At 54.6% G+C, this 17940-nt stretch overlaps 1 protein-coding gene across 1 annotated transcript; it reads right to left on the reverse strand.

Moving 5' to 3' along the window:
- Positions 1-2484: 2484 nt before the first annotated feature.
- BNIP3 (BCL2 interacting protein 3) lies at positions 2485-16816 on the reverse strand (the record flags this gene model as incomplete). The annotated part of the gene is made up of 6 exons (XM_080695222.1): positions 2485-2530; positions 3771-3920; positions 3985-4091; positions 5826-5910; positions 6321-6471; positions 16771-16816. The coding sequence occupies 6 exons, from the start codon at positions 16814-16816 to the stop codon at positions 2485-2487; spliced, it is 585 nt and encodes a 194-aa protein (XP_080551348.1).
- Between the last annotated feature and the right edge of the window lie 1124 nt (positions 16817-17940).

The raw sequence follows: 17940 nt of genomic DNA on the forward strand, positions 1-17940 counted from the left end.
CATGTGGCTGGGACCGCCCGTGAGCGTAGCCCGTCACCCTCCAAGGTACTGTCCAGTCTGCAGAGCTGTGCCTCTGCACTCCTGGGGCAACTCTAGTTCCAAGTTCAGATCTTAGGGTCTGTACAAATGTCTGCATCAAGAAACAGTAGTGACCAAAGGTAATTTTTCTTAAAAGTATTTGGGTTAAACATTTTTTGTGTGTGATACTACAGATCAAACCCAGGGAAATATGCTGAGCTATACCCCCAGCCCTATTTACTTTTATTCTGAGACAGGGTCTCACTAGGATGTGAAGGCCTAAGTTAATGATGAGGCTGTCCTAGAACCTGCGATCCTCCTGTCTCGGCCTCCTAAGCACCAGGATCACGGGTGTGCAACACCACACCTGCCTCACCGGGATCACGGGTGTGCAACACCACACCTGCCTCAACATTTTACAGACTTGTTGCTCAATGAGTAAAATGAGCAATGGTGAGGCAGCTGTCTGTACTCACAGAAACCATGACTACTGTCAAAGCTCCTCAGAAAGGCCCAGTTAGTACTGCCAACATTCTGCCTAGAAGGTGAAAGCCCTTTAAAGGGCGTGGCTGCAACTGGATCAGAAACCCTGTGCAAGGCAGGTGTAGTAAGTAGCACACACCAGTAATCTCAGGACTTGGGAGGCCGGAACAGGAGCACTGCTGGATAGAGATCGCATTAGTAACTTAGAACCTCAGCAACCTAGCAAGACTTTATTTCAAAATAAAAAAGGGCTAGCCAGGCATGGTGATACATGCTTGTAATCCTAGTACTTGGGAGGCTGACAAGGGGATCACAAGTTCAGGCCAGCCCCAGCTACTTAAGTGAGACCATCTCAACACATGACGGAGCTGGGGCCATCATCCTGGAGGCAGAACTCCCCTGGGTTCAACTCCCGCACAAGGAAACTGCACCTACACTGAGCTTGACACATCTGGTCACCCTGAGCCACTCAGGTGACTGCTCCCACAGCATTCACAGTGCCCCGGGCATTACTAGGAAACCAAGTGCACAGGACGCGCACGGCTCCTCTAAGGGCCGAGTTCACGCAGGCGTAAGCATCCCTAGGAGTGCGGGCGTAGACGTCCTGATGTGCATCTATAGCACACCCGTGCACACACACCTCGTTCTATCCTCACCCCCACCACGCGTACTGTTTGACGGTGGTGCTTCCTTTCATTACAAAGTCAGTCTACTGTAATGGCAGCCAGCTGACAAGCTCTGGCCAGGCGCCTAGCCTCCCAGCTGAGTCTTCACACTCGGCAGTCCTGCCCGAGGCCACTGATAGGAGGCTGGAGGCTGCCCACCTGCCCGGGTGGGCAGCCTCGGGGAGCCCTGGGTCCCCAGCAACTCGTGTGCCCGCCGTCTCCCAAACGAGTGCGCGGACGCGGCTGGTGCACGGCGCTCGGCCAACCTGTGAGGGCAGCGGGTCCCACCCTCAGCACGGCCACACAGGTAGGAAATAAAGGAGGGAGCTCACGTGCCAGCGAGTCCCGGCTGCACACGATCTGAGATAATAAAACCGCGTAGAGGATTCTGGTGCCACCCCACTCGCCTCCCCCAAAGAAAGGCTGTGAGCTGAGGCTACCACGGCCACGGCCCAGACACGCCCGGCTAGGCAGAAAAAGGCAACCGCAGTCGGATATACACGGGGCACGAGAGAAGACTCACGCTGGAGGAAAGACTGAACGGAGTGGCCTGGCTCAATCGGGCTCTGAAGCTTGGTGTCCAGCCTCATGTAAATACAATCAGCTCCGGCGGATTTGGCAAAGATTTTTTTCTATTTCCAGTATTTTAAAGTAGACAGATTTGCTTACAATAAAGCCATTTTAAGAGCACACAAAAGCTGAACACAAAGAGTAAGATTAAATCCAGCAATCCAAAGTGACAAGAGTAAAAGATACCAAGTAGGTGCCCGCGGCGGGCGGTCAGCGCTGGAGCCCCGGCGCTGCAGAAGCGGGGCGGTACGGTCGACTTTGCAGCCGTACCTTGCTTTCCACATAGTTAAGTGGTCTTTATAAATGACCTGCATCCATTTAAATTAAATACATTTTCTATAATGGTGTGATTATAAGGCCACAATATTTCTTCTGGACAAACTCCTTATGTAGTGATTTTACTATCAGTGTTACTGTCTTTTGAAATACAAAGTATTTTAAATGAATTAAGGTTCAAGATAATTTTAAACACTACATACATCATGGCAATTAAAATTATTTATACTATTTATACTAACTACCCAGAGGAAATTCTCTACCAAATTCTTAGAGTAGATACTGATCGGTGTGACATGCTTATTGACTGACCCCATAGGTATGAGAGGTCAGCATGATATAGCGTCTCTTCTCTCCTGACACTAAGTTAGGATCGCAGCATTCACAGGTGGATGCGTGCTGCGGCTGACCCGGGATCACACCGGTGCTCGTGCGCTCGCAGCCTCAGGCTGGATCGGGAGCCGATTCCTCATCAGAAGGTACTGGTGGAGGTCGTCAGGCGCCTTCCGATGTAGATCCTGAACAGAAAAGGAGCTGGCTGTTAGCAGGGCCATGATGCCCGAAACAGGGTGTGCGCGATGGCTACAGTTTAAAGGAGGGACTGGCTATTAATGACTAACACTTGATCAAATGTGCTATTCATTAATATGTATTTTATATTAGTCTAATTTTATTTTTTTGTTGTTGTTGCAGTACTGGAGATGGAACCCAGGGGCTGAGCTACACCCTCAGCCCTTTATTCTTTACTTTGAAACAGGGTCTGAGTTGCAAAGGGGCTCCCTAAGTAGCTGAGGCTGCCTTGAACCGCTATCCTCCGGATCCTCCCCTCTCAGCCTCGGGAAAGGTGGATGACAAGCATGTGCCACGCCTGGCTCTGTTAGTCTAATTTATAAACGGGAGCAGACTCCTGGGGGGAAGCACACGCCCTGCTCCATTCCTGGTCCCCACAGGACGAGATGACGGGGTGCTGATGGAGCAGGAACGCTGTTGCCAAGCATGGTCACATCCATCAACACCAGCCTCAAGGACAAGCGCGGCTCGCAGCCAGGCAGCCCTGTGAGGCTCACTCACCCATGGTGCAGGGTGTGGAGCCATCAAGGAGACAGCCTGCAGCACTCGGGGAAAGGGTACGGGAGGGACAGGGACGTGTGGGTTGAGCCTGTGTGTCAAGGCGCCTCTGAAGAGCCTGGCAGGTAGCTAGCGCTGTGCGTCTGAGGCTCAGAAGGAAGGTGGAAGAAGGGGGCTGGATGTGCCTGCAAGCCTCACAAGCTAACGAACCCGCAACAGGCCAGGTCTCACTTGCCACGTGACGGGATTGTGGGGAAAGGCGGCCCATGCTGAGGGCCTCTCCGTCCTGTTCTCTCCTGCCCAGACACAAGCACCCACAGGCCAGCCTGAGCCAGAAGCCCACCGTGAGTCTCAGCCTGCCCACCAACCAGAGCGCGGTCTGCAGCGCCCTCAGCACTGCCAGCTCAAGCCCTTCCCTGCCTGCCACCCTGCGTCCTGCGGCTGGCAAGCCAGAAGCCAGAGAACCGCGGGCGGTTCAGTCCTGCTGCAGTCACAGAACGAGCCCGCCCTGTGTGCAGAGGGCCAGTCCGGGGCACGCCAGGGCGTCGAGGGCACTCCACAGAAGGCAGACCGAGCCCTGTGCAGGCGGGCGGTCGAGGGCCTCCCAGGACCACTGCTGCTTCTCGGGAAATGCCCACGCTGCCACCCGTGCCGTCCTCGTGACCGCCCGCGCCCCACGCTGCCGCCTACCCCAGCCCGATGGCCAGCAGGTGGGACAGCAGCAGCGACGGGAGGAACACCTTCAGGAACTCTGCGGAGAAGATGCCGCCCTTCTTCATGACGCTGGTGTTCCTCATGCTGAGGGTGGCGGCACGCTTCGGGTGTTTGAAGAGGAACTCCCTGCGGGAGGGGAGCCGTGAGTCGGTGCGCGCTGGCGGAGACCCCGGGCGCCCGGCAGACTTACTTGGGGGGGATGTTTTCCGGCCGACTGGACCAGTCCCATATCCAGTCTGAGTTTTTCTTTAGGATGCTCTCGACCTCTTTCCTCCTCTCGATGTAATCTTCTTCAGACTAAGAGAGAGAACACACCTGGCAGATGAGCCTGTCCCTCCCGCCAAGCGCCTGAGCCAGCGGCTGCTCGCAGGGCTCCAGGGCAGGCCCGGGCCTCCGTGAACGAGAGGCGCACGCGCTGGCAGGCGCCAAGAAGACCCCTTCCTCTGCTCACGCCACGCGCTGCAGAGCGGCCTGAGGGAGCACGGGGCGTGAAGACGGCGCGCGGCGGGCACAGGAGGCTGGCGAGAAGGAAGTTCAGAGGTGCTCTCAAGGGAGCAGAGGGCAAAGCAGGCTTCTGTACGTTCACTGCAAGTGCAGTGACGCTGCATTACGTGACGGGACAAAACACTAACTGAAAGTGATTGTAAAGTCCAGGATCACAGCCAGGCGTGGTGGCACACCCTGTAATCCCAGTACTTGGAAGACTAAGACAGGAGGATCCAGGTTTTTGGACAGCCTCAGCTACTTAGTGAGGCCCTGTTTCAAAATAAATAAGCTGAGCATGGTGCCACACACTTGTAATACCAGTACTTAGGAGGCTGAGACAGGAGGATCGCAGGTTTGAAGCCAGCCTCAGCCACTTAGTGATGCCCTCCAAACTTAGGGATGCCTGTTTCAAAACAAAGAATAGAGCCAGGCATGGTTGCACATGCCAAATGCTGGCATTACAAGCGTGTGCAACCACGCCCGGCTACTTAGTGAGGCTCTTTGCAACTCAGTGAGATCCTGTTTCAAAATAAAGAACAAAAAATAGGGTTGAGGGTATAGCTTGGAGGTAGAATGCCCCTGGGTTCCATCCCCAATACCAAGAAAGAAAAGGAAAAAAAAAGAAAGAAAACTAAAGAATAAAAAAATCGGGCTGGGTATGTAGCTCAGAGGTAGAAAGCCCCTGGGTTCCATCCCCAGTACTGAAAAATAAATAAATAAATAAGCCAGGCTGGGTGTGCGGGCTGGAGGTAGAATTCCCCTGGCACACCAAAGCTGGATAGAAGCCCCAGTGTCTAGAAGCAGGCCACACACCCTCAGTACAGCCACAGCCGGTGTTCTCACTGGCTATCCCCGCAGAGCCCCGGAAGCCTCGGGAATCTCGGCTGGAGCCAGGAGACAGCCCAGAGAAAGCCTAGGGAAGCAAGACCTCGTCTCTGTGAGGAGGTCTTGAGAGCACGCTGAAGGGAGGAAGCTCTGACACCCCGCGTCCCCAGGCAGCCGAGACCACGCGCAGGGAGGAGAGGGACCGCTTTATCTTCGACTACTAAGCATCCACGAGACACGGAGACACGAGACACAGCGCGGTAGATGTAACTCCGCGAGGTCACCCCGCCACCGCCTCAGCCCCAGGCAGGAGCAGAAGCCGGTGCACTAACAAAGCCAGCTGTGCCTTCTCGCAGATCAGCCCTTCGAAGCGTGTAACCACCGTGCCAACCCTGACGTGCAGGACTCGCTGTCTGCGGAGCTGTTAGGAGAGCGGCGCATCCACGTCACCAGCTAATGAGTTGCTGGCACTCAGCTGCCCGAGACCAGCTGGTATCACACAAGAGGAAAGGCCGCGCGTGTATCTGTGGCAGTTACATCCCTGATGAGGAAGACGCCAGCACTGCAGTGATGGGGAGGGCCGCGACCCCGCCGGCTCCCGCTCACCCACCCGCCGCTCCGCCCAGGAGCCCCAGAGGTGGGCGCGATTCCCAAGGCAGTCCCCTCCATCCAGCGCCCTGCACACTGACGTCTGCGCCTCTCCACGCTCCTCCAGCTTACCTGGGAGCTGTTCTTCTCTCCGATGCTATGCGTATCGGCTTCAGAAGCTCTGGTACTGTCCTGCGGCGTCTGTGAGCGAGGGGGGCTGGGTAACAACATGAACAGAACGGGAAGAGCAGAACGCCGCGTTAGCCTCCCGAGGAGCAAGACCCCGCCCGCGCCACCCAGCGTAAGCCCTAGCCAGCCGGAGCCCAAGGCCAACCTAGCAAGGCCCCATCTCAAGAAAACACAAAAGGCTGGGGCAGAACCTCAGTGGGAGAATGCCCGCCTAGCGCACACAAGGCCCGAGGCCATCCCCGGGGGAAGGGAGAGGGGCAGCAAGGAGCCGCCTGCTGACTAGCAACCTGCAGCTGAGGACAGCCCGGGGCGCCAGTGCTCCTGTGCGGGCGCGGGGCGGAGGCCTGCCGGGCTGGTGGTGCCCGGCGGGCCCAGTCCCTTCCGCCCGCCAGTTGGCAAGGCTGCCCGGCCGCTCGGCACCGGCCCGCCGACGCCTACCTGTCGCAGTGGGAGCTCTTGGAGCTGCTCCGCCCGGACTCGTGCTGCGCGTCCAGCAGTATCTTTTCCATGTCCCCGTTGTAAAGGGAAACCGAGGCTGGGGCGCTGCTCCCGTTCCCGTTATTACTGAAATGCAGCTCTACCCAGGAGCCTGGAAGGGACAGGACAACGGCATGGCGGGGTCTCCCCGCTACGGGGCCACCTGGACACCCTGCTGCCACGCGCCTCCTGCCCGCCACGCCGCAGCAGCGGCCCTCGTCCTCCCCACTCAGGAGGCCCGCTGACACTTCTTTCGTGGTGCCGGGGACTGAACCCCTGGGCATTCTACCCCCCCATACACCTCTGGCCCTATTTTTTAAATTTTGAAACACTCTCGATAAATTGCTGAGGCTGGCCTTGAACCTGCAATCCTCCACTCTCAGCCTCCATGCCCAGCTCTGCCACTTCTTTATACCAACCAGATATTGGATAACTCTCTAGCATCAGAATCCTTTCTTTTTTCTTGCAGTACTGGACAAAAAGCCTCCCACCTCCCAGACGCATACCACCTCCCAGCTACACCCCCAGCCCTGTTTTGTCTTGTCTTTTTTTCTTTCTTTTTTTTGCAGGGCTGGGGTGGAACCCGGGTATCCTACCTCCCAGCTACACCCCCAGACCTATTCTTTATTCTTTGTTTTTGAAACAGGGTCTCACTAAGTTGCAGAGGGCTTCACTAAGTAGCTGAGGCTGTCCTGAACCGTGATCCTCCTGTCTCAGCCTCCCGAATGCTGGGATGACAAGCGTGCCCACCACACCCGGCTCCATTACTTTCTTCCATTTTGTACGTGGTCCTGGGGAAAGAACCCGGGCATCCTACCTCCAAGCGACACCCCAGCCCTATTTTGTCCCTTGGCCTTGAAACATGGTATCACGGAGTTGCAGAGGGTCTCACTAAACAGCTGAGGCTGGCTGCTGACCTGTCTCTGACAGCCATCCTTCTGTCTCAGCCTCCCGAATGCTGGGATTACAAACTTGTGCCACCACACCGGGCTTGCATTCAACTTCTAGAAGAAAAAACTGCTAACAAAAGGCTTAAGGAATTTAACCGTTTCTTTAGCAAGGCATGGTGGTGCAGACTTGTAATCTCAGTACTTGGGAGGCTGAGACAGGAGGATCAGAGTTCAAAGTCAGCCTCAACAACTTGGTGACAGTTTCCTAGTAACAAATAAAATGGGCTGGGGGTGTAGGTCAGAGTAGAATGCCCCTGGATTGAAGGCTCAAATTCAAGCCAGGCACGGTGGCAAATATCCTAGTCCTGGGAGGCTCAGACAGGAAGATCACAAGGTCAAGGCCAGAGTCAGCTAACTGGGCCCTCCACAACTATGTACTGAGACCCCGTTCCACTCTGGGAGTGGAGCTCAGAGGTAGAATGCCCCTGCGGGCAATTTTTAGTACCACACACACAAAAAACTTTCATGTAGGAAGCGCAAAACTATTGGGGTCTTTGTTTCACTTTGTGGTGTCGGGAACCAAGCCATTGGCTTCCTGAAACCACGCCAGCCCTTTTCATTTGGAAACAGCCTTACCAGGTTGCCTTAAGTCTAGCTACATGCTGAGGCTGACCTCGAACCCGCGATCCTCCTGTCCCAGCCTCCCAAGTGCGGGCATTATAGGCACGCACCACCCTACCCAGCCACATAGGCTTAAAATGGAGCCCTCAGCCGAGCGTGGTGGGCATGCTTGTAATCCCCGAGCCTGGGAGGCTGAGACAGGAGGATAGCACAGGATAGAGGCCAGCCTCAGCTACTTAGTGAGGCTCTCAGCAACTTAGTGAGACCCTCTTTCTAATAAAATATAAAATCAGGTCTGGGAGTGTAGCCCGGATATAGAAAGCCTCTGGGTTCCACCCCCAGTACCATCAAAAAAAAGTAAATAAAGCCGGGAGTGGTGGCACACACTTGTAATCCCAGCATTTGGGAGACTAAGACTGGAGGATCATGGTTCGCTGACAGCCTCAGCTACTTAGTGAGGCCCTCTGCAGCAACTCAGTGAGACCCGGTTTCAAAATAAAGAATAAAAAATAGGGCAGGGGATGTAGCTCGGAGGTGGAATGCCCCTGGGTTCCACCCCCAGACCCACACACACAAAAAAAGTAAATAAATAAATAAAATGTAGTCCTCAGGCAGCGATTTCAGCTACGCCGAGCAGGCGAATCAATAATGGAGTGGGCCTGTCTAGACAACTTGGGAAGATCCTGTCAACAAAACAATAAACAGAACAGGCTGGGACACAGCTCAGTAGCAGAGCACTTAGTGTATGCGTGAGGCCCTGGGTTCTATCTAGCATGCACAAAGCCCAGGACTCCGCCAGCATTATATAAATGAATTCATTTTTATTAAGATACTATATAATGTCTCGCCGGGCATGGTGGCACATGCTTATAATCCCAGTACTCGGCTGAAACAGGAGGACCCAGATTCATGGCCAGCCTCACCACTTAGTGAGATCCTGTTCAAAATAAAGAATTAAAAATAGGTCCAGGAGTGTAGCTGGAAGTTAGAGCGGGATCACTAGGTTGGAAGGTCTATGTATTTGTTCAGTGTTACTAGAAAACAGTGCTGGTTTCTGACACATCTGTAACAGTAAACAATCTCCCCACACCAACAAGCGCATGTCGCTTCACAGCTGCCCCGCATGTGGGCACCATGGTGGCACGTGGGCACCGTGGTGGGCAAGGCCGTGCTGGCCAGCTGTTTCCACTTCTCCACGGCTGTCCAGTGAGGCGGAACACCTCCCTGCGGACTGGCATCTCAATAGCACGCTGGGCCATGGCAGTCCAGGCCGTTTCTGAGCGGTCCTCCATTCGTGAGACTCCCACATCCCGGATGAGCGCCACTCTGCACCCAGCGCCAAGCACGCGGCTTGCTGTGCCGCTCTGCCTCTCTCCAGCCCGCCGGGCGTGACTTGGGCCGGACCTGAAGGAGCGCGGCCTGCTTCTCCTCTGCCCCGCGGCGCTTCCCTTGCCAGAAGCCCAGTGTCCATCGACGCTGAGGTCTGTCTCTGGGCCCAGAATGACTTCTCTATTTTGTTTCATAGGTTTAACCTACCTACAGAAAATTCCTCATACACGAAAAGAGCTTAGGGTATAACCGAGAGGTAGAACACCTCTGGGTTCAATCTCCAGTACCAACCCCCCCTCCCCAAAAAAACCCTGTTAGTATATGGAGGAGGGAGAAAGTGAAAGCAGGCCACAAGAGAAATCTTAGGTACTAGAAAAACTGAACGAATCTTGTAGTCACTGTAATTCTACTAAGTACAACAGTAACTACTCTGAACTGTTCATCTGTCCCCAAACCAGCCCAGTGCTACACAGCAGCATATAATTAGGGGAAATGGAACGGCCTGTTAATCTGTGTGGGCTGGAAGCAAGGGCCGGCTGAGCAGCCTTCCAACACTCGGGCATCTCCTAGAGAGGGCTGCAGAGTGCTGGGCACGCTTGTAGTCCTCGTGCTTGGGAGGCCGAGACAGGAGGATCACACAGGTTTGAAGCCAGCCTCAGCTACTTAGTGAGACCCTGTTTCCAAATAAAGTATAAAAAGAGGTCTGGGAGTATAGTCTGGACGCAGAAAAGCCCCTGGGTTCCACCCCCAGTAGCCCCCCACCCCCACCCCCACACGAGGGCTGCAGAGTTCATGTCACACCTGTCAGAACAAAGCAGACCCGGGCCCAGGCACTCCAGGTGGACTCACCTCCAGCAGCCTCTCAGGCGCTAGCCAGGGCTGACAAAGGACATGTGTCTCCAGCCCTCAACGCTGCCGTGACGGCCGACACCCACCCTCTGACCAGCTCAAGCACCCTCGGGACGCTCCCTGGCTCAACCCATCAGCCCTGCCTCTGCTGCGCCTCAGTGGATTTCACTCAGACAGCCAGTGTGAGAGCGCCAGAGACACACACCCCATTCTGGAGACCCTGCAGCAAAATCCTGGATCCAAAAGCTGTACGGCAAGCAATGTTTACTAAGGCAAAGCTGCATTCGCCTGCAACAACCGTACAGGAAAGTATTTACTAGAAAATGAACGCTGTTAATCTATTTGTATCTTGCAGGTTTTCAATAGAATTATTCAATTTTGGGGGCGGTACTGGGTCTTCTACTCTGAGCTATACGGTACCCCAGCTAACCCTGTTCTTAATTTGGAAACAGTCTCACTAAGCAGAGGCCTAAGTGGCTGAGGCTGGCCATGAACCTGTGATCCTCCTGCCTCCGCCTCCCAAGTACTGGGATTACAAGTGTGTCCCACCACACCCAGAGATCATTCACTTTTTTAAGCAAAATAATGGGAATTCAGGTTTTTTAACAACCTCAGAAAACTTCCTCAGAATTCCCAGAGTTCATTACAAATACCTCTGGCACACTGAAAAAGAAGGCCTCGGCTAGTTGTGAGGCTCTCTGCAACCTAGTGAGACCCTGTTTCAAAGTAAAGAACAAAAATAGAACTGGGGTGTAGCTCAGAGGCAGAATGCCCCTGGGTTCCACTCCCAGTTCTGCAAAAAAAAAATAAATAATAATAATTAAGGCTGGAAGCAGGGCATGGCGGCCGTGTTTGTAATCCCAGTACTTGGGAGGCTGAGACAGGAGGATCGAGTAGGTTCGAAGCCAGCCTCAGCTACTTAGTGAGGCTTACAGCAACTTAAGGGAGACCCTGCTTCCAAATAAAATATAAAAAATGGGTCTGGGGGTGTAGCTCAGAGGTAGAAGTCCCCTAGGTTCCATCCCCAGTTCCACACACACAAAAAAAGATAAGGCTGGGGTGTAACTCAAAAGTAGTACACTCTGGGCTCAAACCCGCAGTACCAATAACTAGCTAACAAACTTAAATAGCATCCAACAGTTTTTCTTTTTAAGTTTTGTGGTACTGAGAACTGAGCCTGGGGGTGCCCTGACACTGAACCAGTCCAGCCCAGCCCTGAACTTTCTGAGACAGGGTTTCCCTGAGCGGCCCAGGCTGGCCTTGCAATCCTCCTGCCCGACTCTGCAGTTGCCAGGAATACAGGCCATGTCCCCACCAGTAAACAACACCGAATTCTTACTTCACATGGCCTCTTACACTTTGTCCCTGAGAGCCACCATCGCCCTCCAGTTCTAAAAGCAGCCCTGCTTTGACAGTGATCGGCTCTGGAAATTCCAGGGCAAAGCTGCGGGCCTCCCCAGCAGGACTCAGCCCGCAGCCCCCAGGCTAAGGCTCAGCCCGGGCCTGCCGCACCTGGCTGGAGCAGAGCCGCCTGCCCACGGTGCAGTTTCACTGTTTGCCAGAAGCCCAGCCCCCACCCTGAAAATGCTGATGGGGAATGCTGGGGCACACCTCCGGAAACACTCCACTGGTGCTGGTGTACAGGACCAGGCTTGGAAGGGCCGCCCAGAGGAGGGCTTGGAGGGTCACCAGGACCCGGAGGCGCGCAGCGCCCCAGGGGAAAGGGAGCAGGGGTTGCTGAGCCTCCAGGGAATCCGTAGCCAAAGGGCTTCCTCCCCAGAAGTCAGCACCGAAGCTGCTCAGGGAGTCTGCTCAGGGAGTCAAAGCAGACAGTGAGGGTCACCTCCGCCCCTCGCGCTGGGCCTGAGAGTGCTGTTACTCAGTACCTCCCAAGGGACCCCAGCGTCTGCCTTCCGTAACTGTTGTCGCCAGCCTTATTTTTCAGCTAACCTGGAGCTCTCATTGTGACCCCATCTAGTAAAATAGAGGCTGGGCTAGAATCGGACCTCCGACACCCCTTCTCAACTCTGAAACTGAGTGCCACAATCCCCCAAAGAGACAGGCTTCCCTCGTACTCAGCTCCCACCAGGGGTTAACTCTGGGAACAGAACCACCGATCGGTGGCACCGAGGTCAGGAGTGGAGCACGCGCAGGCTCCACACCGTGGGCCTGGGGGTCGCCACGCGCGGCGCCTGCACTTCTCACCGCACCAAGAGGAAAGGGACCCGCACGCGTGCGCCTGCTAGTAGACAGCTTGAGCCAACGGGGTCAGGGTGAAAAGGAGAATTGCCATTCTAACACCTGGGAGCATCAGGCGCGGAGTGGCGGGCCGAAATGTTTACTGTTCAGCCCGTGGGCTTGGCTAGAAGGCTTGCAGTTCTCCGCCCAGAGGTAAGCAAGCAATCAAATCAGAGCAGATGGAGAGGACAAGGGCTGCCTCAGCTCGGAATCCCAGCTCGACTCACATTTCCAGCCCCACATGACTCCCCGGCCCCTCCTACGCTGGCTGCGCGGTGAGCAAGTGCCCGGCTGCACGTACACTGAGAACGGCCCAAATAATCCCTAACAGGAGTCTCCACACGGTGTGTAACCATCTTTTTATAGAGTAAGCAAAACAGAAAAGCAAAAATCTCTCAACTCTTGCGCTGACAACTGGTGTGTCAATGACTCAGCAGCAGAGTGTCTGTCAAAGAACGAAAAGATAACAACAGCCTCTTGGAACCCTCCCAGGAGCCCTGTCTACTGTGGCGTGGTGGCACCGCCTACAACCCCGGCACTTTAGACTCAGCAGCCGAGCAAGATCGTGTTTCTAGAAAAACAATAAAAAAGGAGGAGTCGGGGGTGTAACTCGGAGGTAGAATGCCCAGAGGTGCCATCTCCAGTTTTTTAAAAAAAGCCAACTAGGCGTGGCAGCACATTACATGCTTGTTATCTAGTACCTGGAAGGCTGAAGTTTGCCACAAACCTCAGCTACTTGGTGAAACCCTGTTCAAAATAAATAAAAAATGGGGCTAGGGGTATAGCTTGGAGGCAGAATGCCTTTGGGCTCAATCCTCAGTACTGCAAAAGAAAAAAAAAAGTAGAGTAATAACTAGGAAAGGGGTGATTTTACAGCAAAGAGTTTTATAAACCCCTCAACCTATTTCAAAGCAGTTGTTTTTAAAAGAAAAAATTTTAAAGAAAAAATGGTGAATTGTGGAATTTTTAACGTGGTTCTGGTTTAAAGTCCATATTCTGCTGGGCATAAACCAGTAATGCCAGCTACTGGGAGGCTAAGGCAGGAGGATCTCCACTTAGAGGCCAGCGGGTACAACATAAGGAGACAATGTCTCAAAACTGTCTCAAAATTAAAGTAGCATCTGCTGGTAGTTAATAAGATAACTGGATATAGCTTCTACAGTGTATTAGTGTTGGAGTCCTATCTAATAAAATTCCACTTCTGTAATAAATTGGCAGATCACTACATTTGTATGTATTTTTTTTTTTTTTTGCGGGTCTGGGGATGGAACCCAGGGGCATTCAACCTCTGAGATACACCCCCTGCCCTATTTTTTATTCTTTATTTTGAAACCGGGTCTCACTAAGTTGCAGAGGGCCTCACTAAGTAGCTGAGGCTGTCCGCGAACCGCGAGCCTCCGGTCTCAGCCTCCCGAATGCTGGGATGACAAGCGTGCGCCACCACGCCCGGCTGTATCTAATATTTTAAAAAATCTTTTTTTCTGTAATACTGAGGATGGAACCCTCGGGCAGTCTACACCTAGTGACACCCCAACCCTATTTTTTATTCTTTATTTTGAAACAGGGTCTCAATGAGTTGCAAAGGGCATCACTAAGTAGCTAAGACTGTCCACCAATCACAATCCTCCTGTCCCAGCCTCCTGAATGCTGGGATTTCAAGCTTGTGAAACCACACCTGGTTTAAAATATCTTGATGAGTTGGGTGTGGTGGTGCACGCTTGTAATTCCAGTGTTTGGAAGGCTGAGACAAGAGAATCACACAGGTTCGAGGCCAGCCTCAGCTACTTAGTGAGGCTCTCAGCAACTCAGTGAGAACCTGTTTCCAAATAAAATAGAAAACAGGTCTGGAGTATAGCCCAGAGGCAGAAAAGCCTCTGGGTTCCTCCCCCAGTACCACAAAAATAAATAAAACATTTATTTAAAAAAATCTTAGCCGGGCGTGGTAGGGCATGCTTGTAATCCCAGCATTCGGGAGGCTGAGACCGGAGGATCACACCGGAGGATCGCGGTTTGCGGACAGCCTCAGCTACTTAGTGAGGCTGCCCGCAACTTAGTGAGACCCTATTTCAAAATAAAGAATAAAAAATAGGGCAGGGGGTGTAGCTCAGAGGTCGAATGCCCCTGGGTTCCATCCCCAGACTGGCAAACAAAACAAAAAAAAAACTTAATCAGCAGTTGTGGTGGCGCAAGCTTGTAATCTCAGCATTTAGGATTCTTAGCTACTTAGTGAGGCCCTTTGCAACTCAGGAGACCCTGTTACAAAATAAATAAAAATAGGGGTGGGGTGTAACTCAGAAGTAGAATGTCCCTGGATTCCAAACCCAGTACTGCAAAAATAAAATAAAAATAACCTGGAGGTAGAATGCCTCTGGGTTCAATCCCCACTGCCACATAAAAATCTTAAAGATTAAAAATTTACCCTCCAAGACTTAGAGAGCCTGCTCCAAGTTCTTTTCCAGTACTGGGGATGGAAAGCAGAGGCATTCGACCTCCGAGCTACACCCCCTGCCCTATTTTTTATTCTTTATTTTGAAACAGGTTCTCACAGAGTTGCGGAGGGCCTCACTAAGTAGCTGAGGCTGTCCGCGAACCGCGGTCCTCTGGTCTCACGGGAATCACAAGCTGCGCCACCAGGCATTTATCAGCATGCTCACTTGGCTTAGTGAACTCTTGCTTCAGAGAATACAAAGGTCAAAAGCCACCCAGCTCCTCTTCCCACTCCTGAGCTCTGGGATTAAGGTTGGGCCAGGCCTCTGGAGTCCAGGGCGCTCTGGGCTTTGCACTCTGCCCTGGAGGTGGATCTCAGGGCTCCGACTGGGCAGCTGCATGGAGCAAGTCATGAGCACTGCACCTGTCTGGATTTTCTGAGGTAACGGCTGTCTTGCAGATCCAGACCCAGCACCTGCTGGTAGAAGGCAAGTGTCTGCTCAGGGGCATCATGTAGTTGTAACGGCTGGATGCTGAGAGGTGGTGGGGTCCTTAACTTAAAACTTTGTTTTGTAATTGATCTCTTAACAGAACTGGAACATAAACAGCTAAACACTTTCCTTTTTCTTTCTTTCCCTTGCATGGGGAATTGAATCAGGGGACATCCTACCTCCAGGTTAAACTTCCACCTATTTTTTAAATTTATTTTGAAACAGGGTCTCACTGAGTCGCACAGGGCCTAAGTAGTAGCTGAGGCTGTCCGGGAACCCTGATCCTCCTGTCTCAGCTTCCCAAATGCTGGGATTACAAGCATGTGCCACCACGCCCAGTCCTGGCCCTATTGTTATTGTTATTTGGAAGCAGACTCAATAAACTGCTGAAGCTGGCTTGGAATCTGCAATTCTCCTGTCTCAGCTTCCCAAGTACAGGGATTACAGGCTTGCGCTACAACACCAGGCCCAAATTCTATTTTTAAGGTACTCATCTCTTATGCTTAAAAAGAGCAGTGAAGCAGGGCGTGGTGGGCATCTTGTAATCCCAGCATCCGGAGGCTGAGACAAGAGAACCGCGGTTCGGTCAGCCACAGCCACTTAGTGAGGCCCTCCGCATCTCTGAGACCCTGTTTCAAAATAATAAAGAATAGGGCTGGGGGTGTAGGTTGGAGGTAGAATGCCCCTGGGTTCCATCCCCAGAACCACACACACAAAAAAGTGAGTGGAATTGTGCCCTGGATCAGGTAACTCCTCTCTCTCTTCTGGCTACTTCAGGAAGTCCTGAGAGTCCGACAAGCATAAGTAATGAGAAATCAAAGCACAGACAGGCATGGCTACTCAGGAGGCTAAGGCAGGTGGATCACAGGTCGTTAACCAGATTGGGCTTATGGAGACCCTGTCTCAAGAGTTTAAAAAAAAAAAAAGGCCGGGTGGTGAGGGTGGTGGCTTGTAATCCCAGCATTCGGGAGGCTAGGACAGGAAGATCGCGGTTCGCTGGCAGCCTCAGCTACTACTTAGTGAGGCCCTTTGCAACTCAGTGAGACACTGTTTCAAAATATAGAACAAAAAATTGGGCTGGGGTCTATCTCGGAAGTACAAAGCCCCAGAGTTTCATCCCCAGTACCGCAAAAAAAAAGGTTAAAAGCAGGGAAGGAAGAATGGCAAGAAGCCAAAACACATACTTGCCACGCTTTGGGGTTTAGCTCCCTAAGACTAACTGCGAACCCCAGTACTCCCGGCTGCTTAGGAGCGGACAGGACGATCACGGCCAGCCTGGGCAACTTGGAGACTTGTCTCGAAAATAGTGAACCAGATTGGGCAGGAGAAATAGCAACGTGGTGCCGTCCGAGTTCAATCTCCAGGACAAAAATAAAGGGTAAATAATACGGCCTACGAAGGAAAATTCCGACCCAACCGGCAAGTAGAGCTGTGACTTTCAGGGTGCACCGAGCCAGGGCGCGCGTACTCGTCTGCTCCAACCCCGTCCGGGTCTAGGCCGCACCCAACACCGCCGGGGGCCAGCCCGGACGCCCCGCGCCCCCGCCTCCCCCGACCCGGCCTCACCCTGCAGGCTCTCCTCCTGCAGCCCCGAGGCCCCGCTCTGAGACATGGCGCCGGAGGGCGGCTCGGGGAGGGCTCGGCGCCCGCCTGCGGCTCCGTCAGCGGCGATCGGGGGCAGCGCGCCGCGACGCCGCTCTGTGCTGAGCCGAGGCCCGCGGAGCCCAGAGACACCGGGCTGGGCGGGGCCGACGGCCGAGCGGCGTCGCCCATTGGTCGCGGGGCGGGGCCTGCGCTGCACGGGACGCGGAGCGCGTGCGGCACGTGCGGCGCGTGCGCAGGGAGGGCTCCGCGGCGCGTGCGTGCGTGCGTGCGTGCGTGCGTGCAGTAGGGTGGACGGCGAGGGCGGGGCCTGAAAGTTGGGCGTGCGTCTGAGGCGCCGGGCGTGGCAGCCCGGTGCCAGAGGGGCGGGGCCTGCGGCGCGTGCGCCCGTGGGAGGGCGTTCTAGCCAGGGGTGAGACCTGCGTTACGTGCAGCCCAAGGACCTCTGTGCGAGGGGCGGAGCCTGAGGGCCTGCAGCGCATGCGAGCTACGGGGCATACTGCGAAGGGCGGAGTCTGGAGCCTGCGGGATGGGGCGGGGCCTACAGCGCTTACGAGCTACGAGGCGTACGTGCGAGGGGCGGAGCCTGAGGACCTGCGGGATGGGGCGGGGCCTAGAACGCGGGCGAGCTGAGGAGAATAAGAGCTAGGGGCGGAGCCGGGGCCTGCAGGGCGCGGCGCGGCGCGGCGAGGGCGGAGCTCGGAGTGGTCGGGGCCTCCGCGGCCGCTGGGTGCCGTCGGAGTGGTCGGTTTCGGGCGGCGGCCGGCCGCGGTCGCGCTCCGCCGCGTCGCTCTGGCCCTGCCCTGCCCTGCCTGCCCACGGCAGCGAGCAGCCGCCGGGCCGGGCCCTCGCGGGAGGAGCGCGGGGCTGCAGGTGGCCGTCGGCCGGCGCCCGGGCGGCCGCAGCGTCCAGGGCCCGGGGCCACGCACCGAGCACCGCGCCTCCCGAGCGGTCTCCGCGAAGCGGGCCTCTCCGTCCCTAGTTTAGAATGTCCTGGTCCGTTCGCCGCGGGTGCCATCTCGCGTGCTAGGGTTTGGGGTTTGATTTTTAAGGTTTCCAAGCATTTTTGGCAGCCACAGAATAGGGTAGCGAGGCAGGGCGACCCCGGTGGGCCCAGCATGTGGGAGGACTCGG

The sequence above is a fragment of the Muscardinus avellanarius genome, assembly GCF_963383645.1.
Source record: "Muscardinus avellanarius genome assembly, chromosome: 4".
In the NCBI taxonomy this organism is placed as follows: domain Eukaryota; kingdom Metazoa; phylum Chordata; class Mammalia; order Rodentia; family Gliridae; genus Muscardinus; species Muscardinus avellanarius.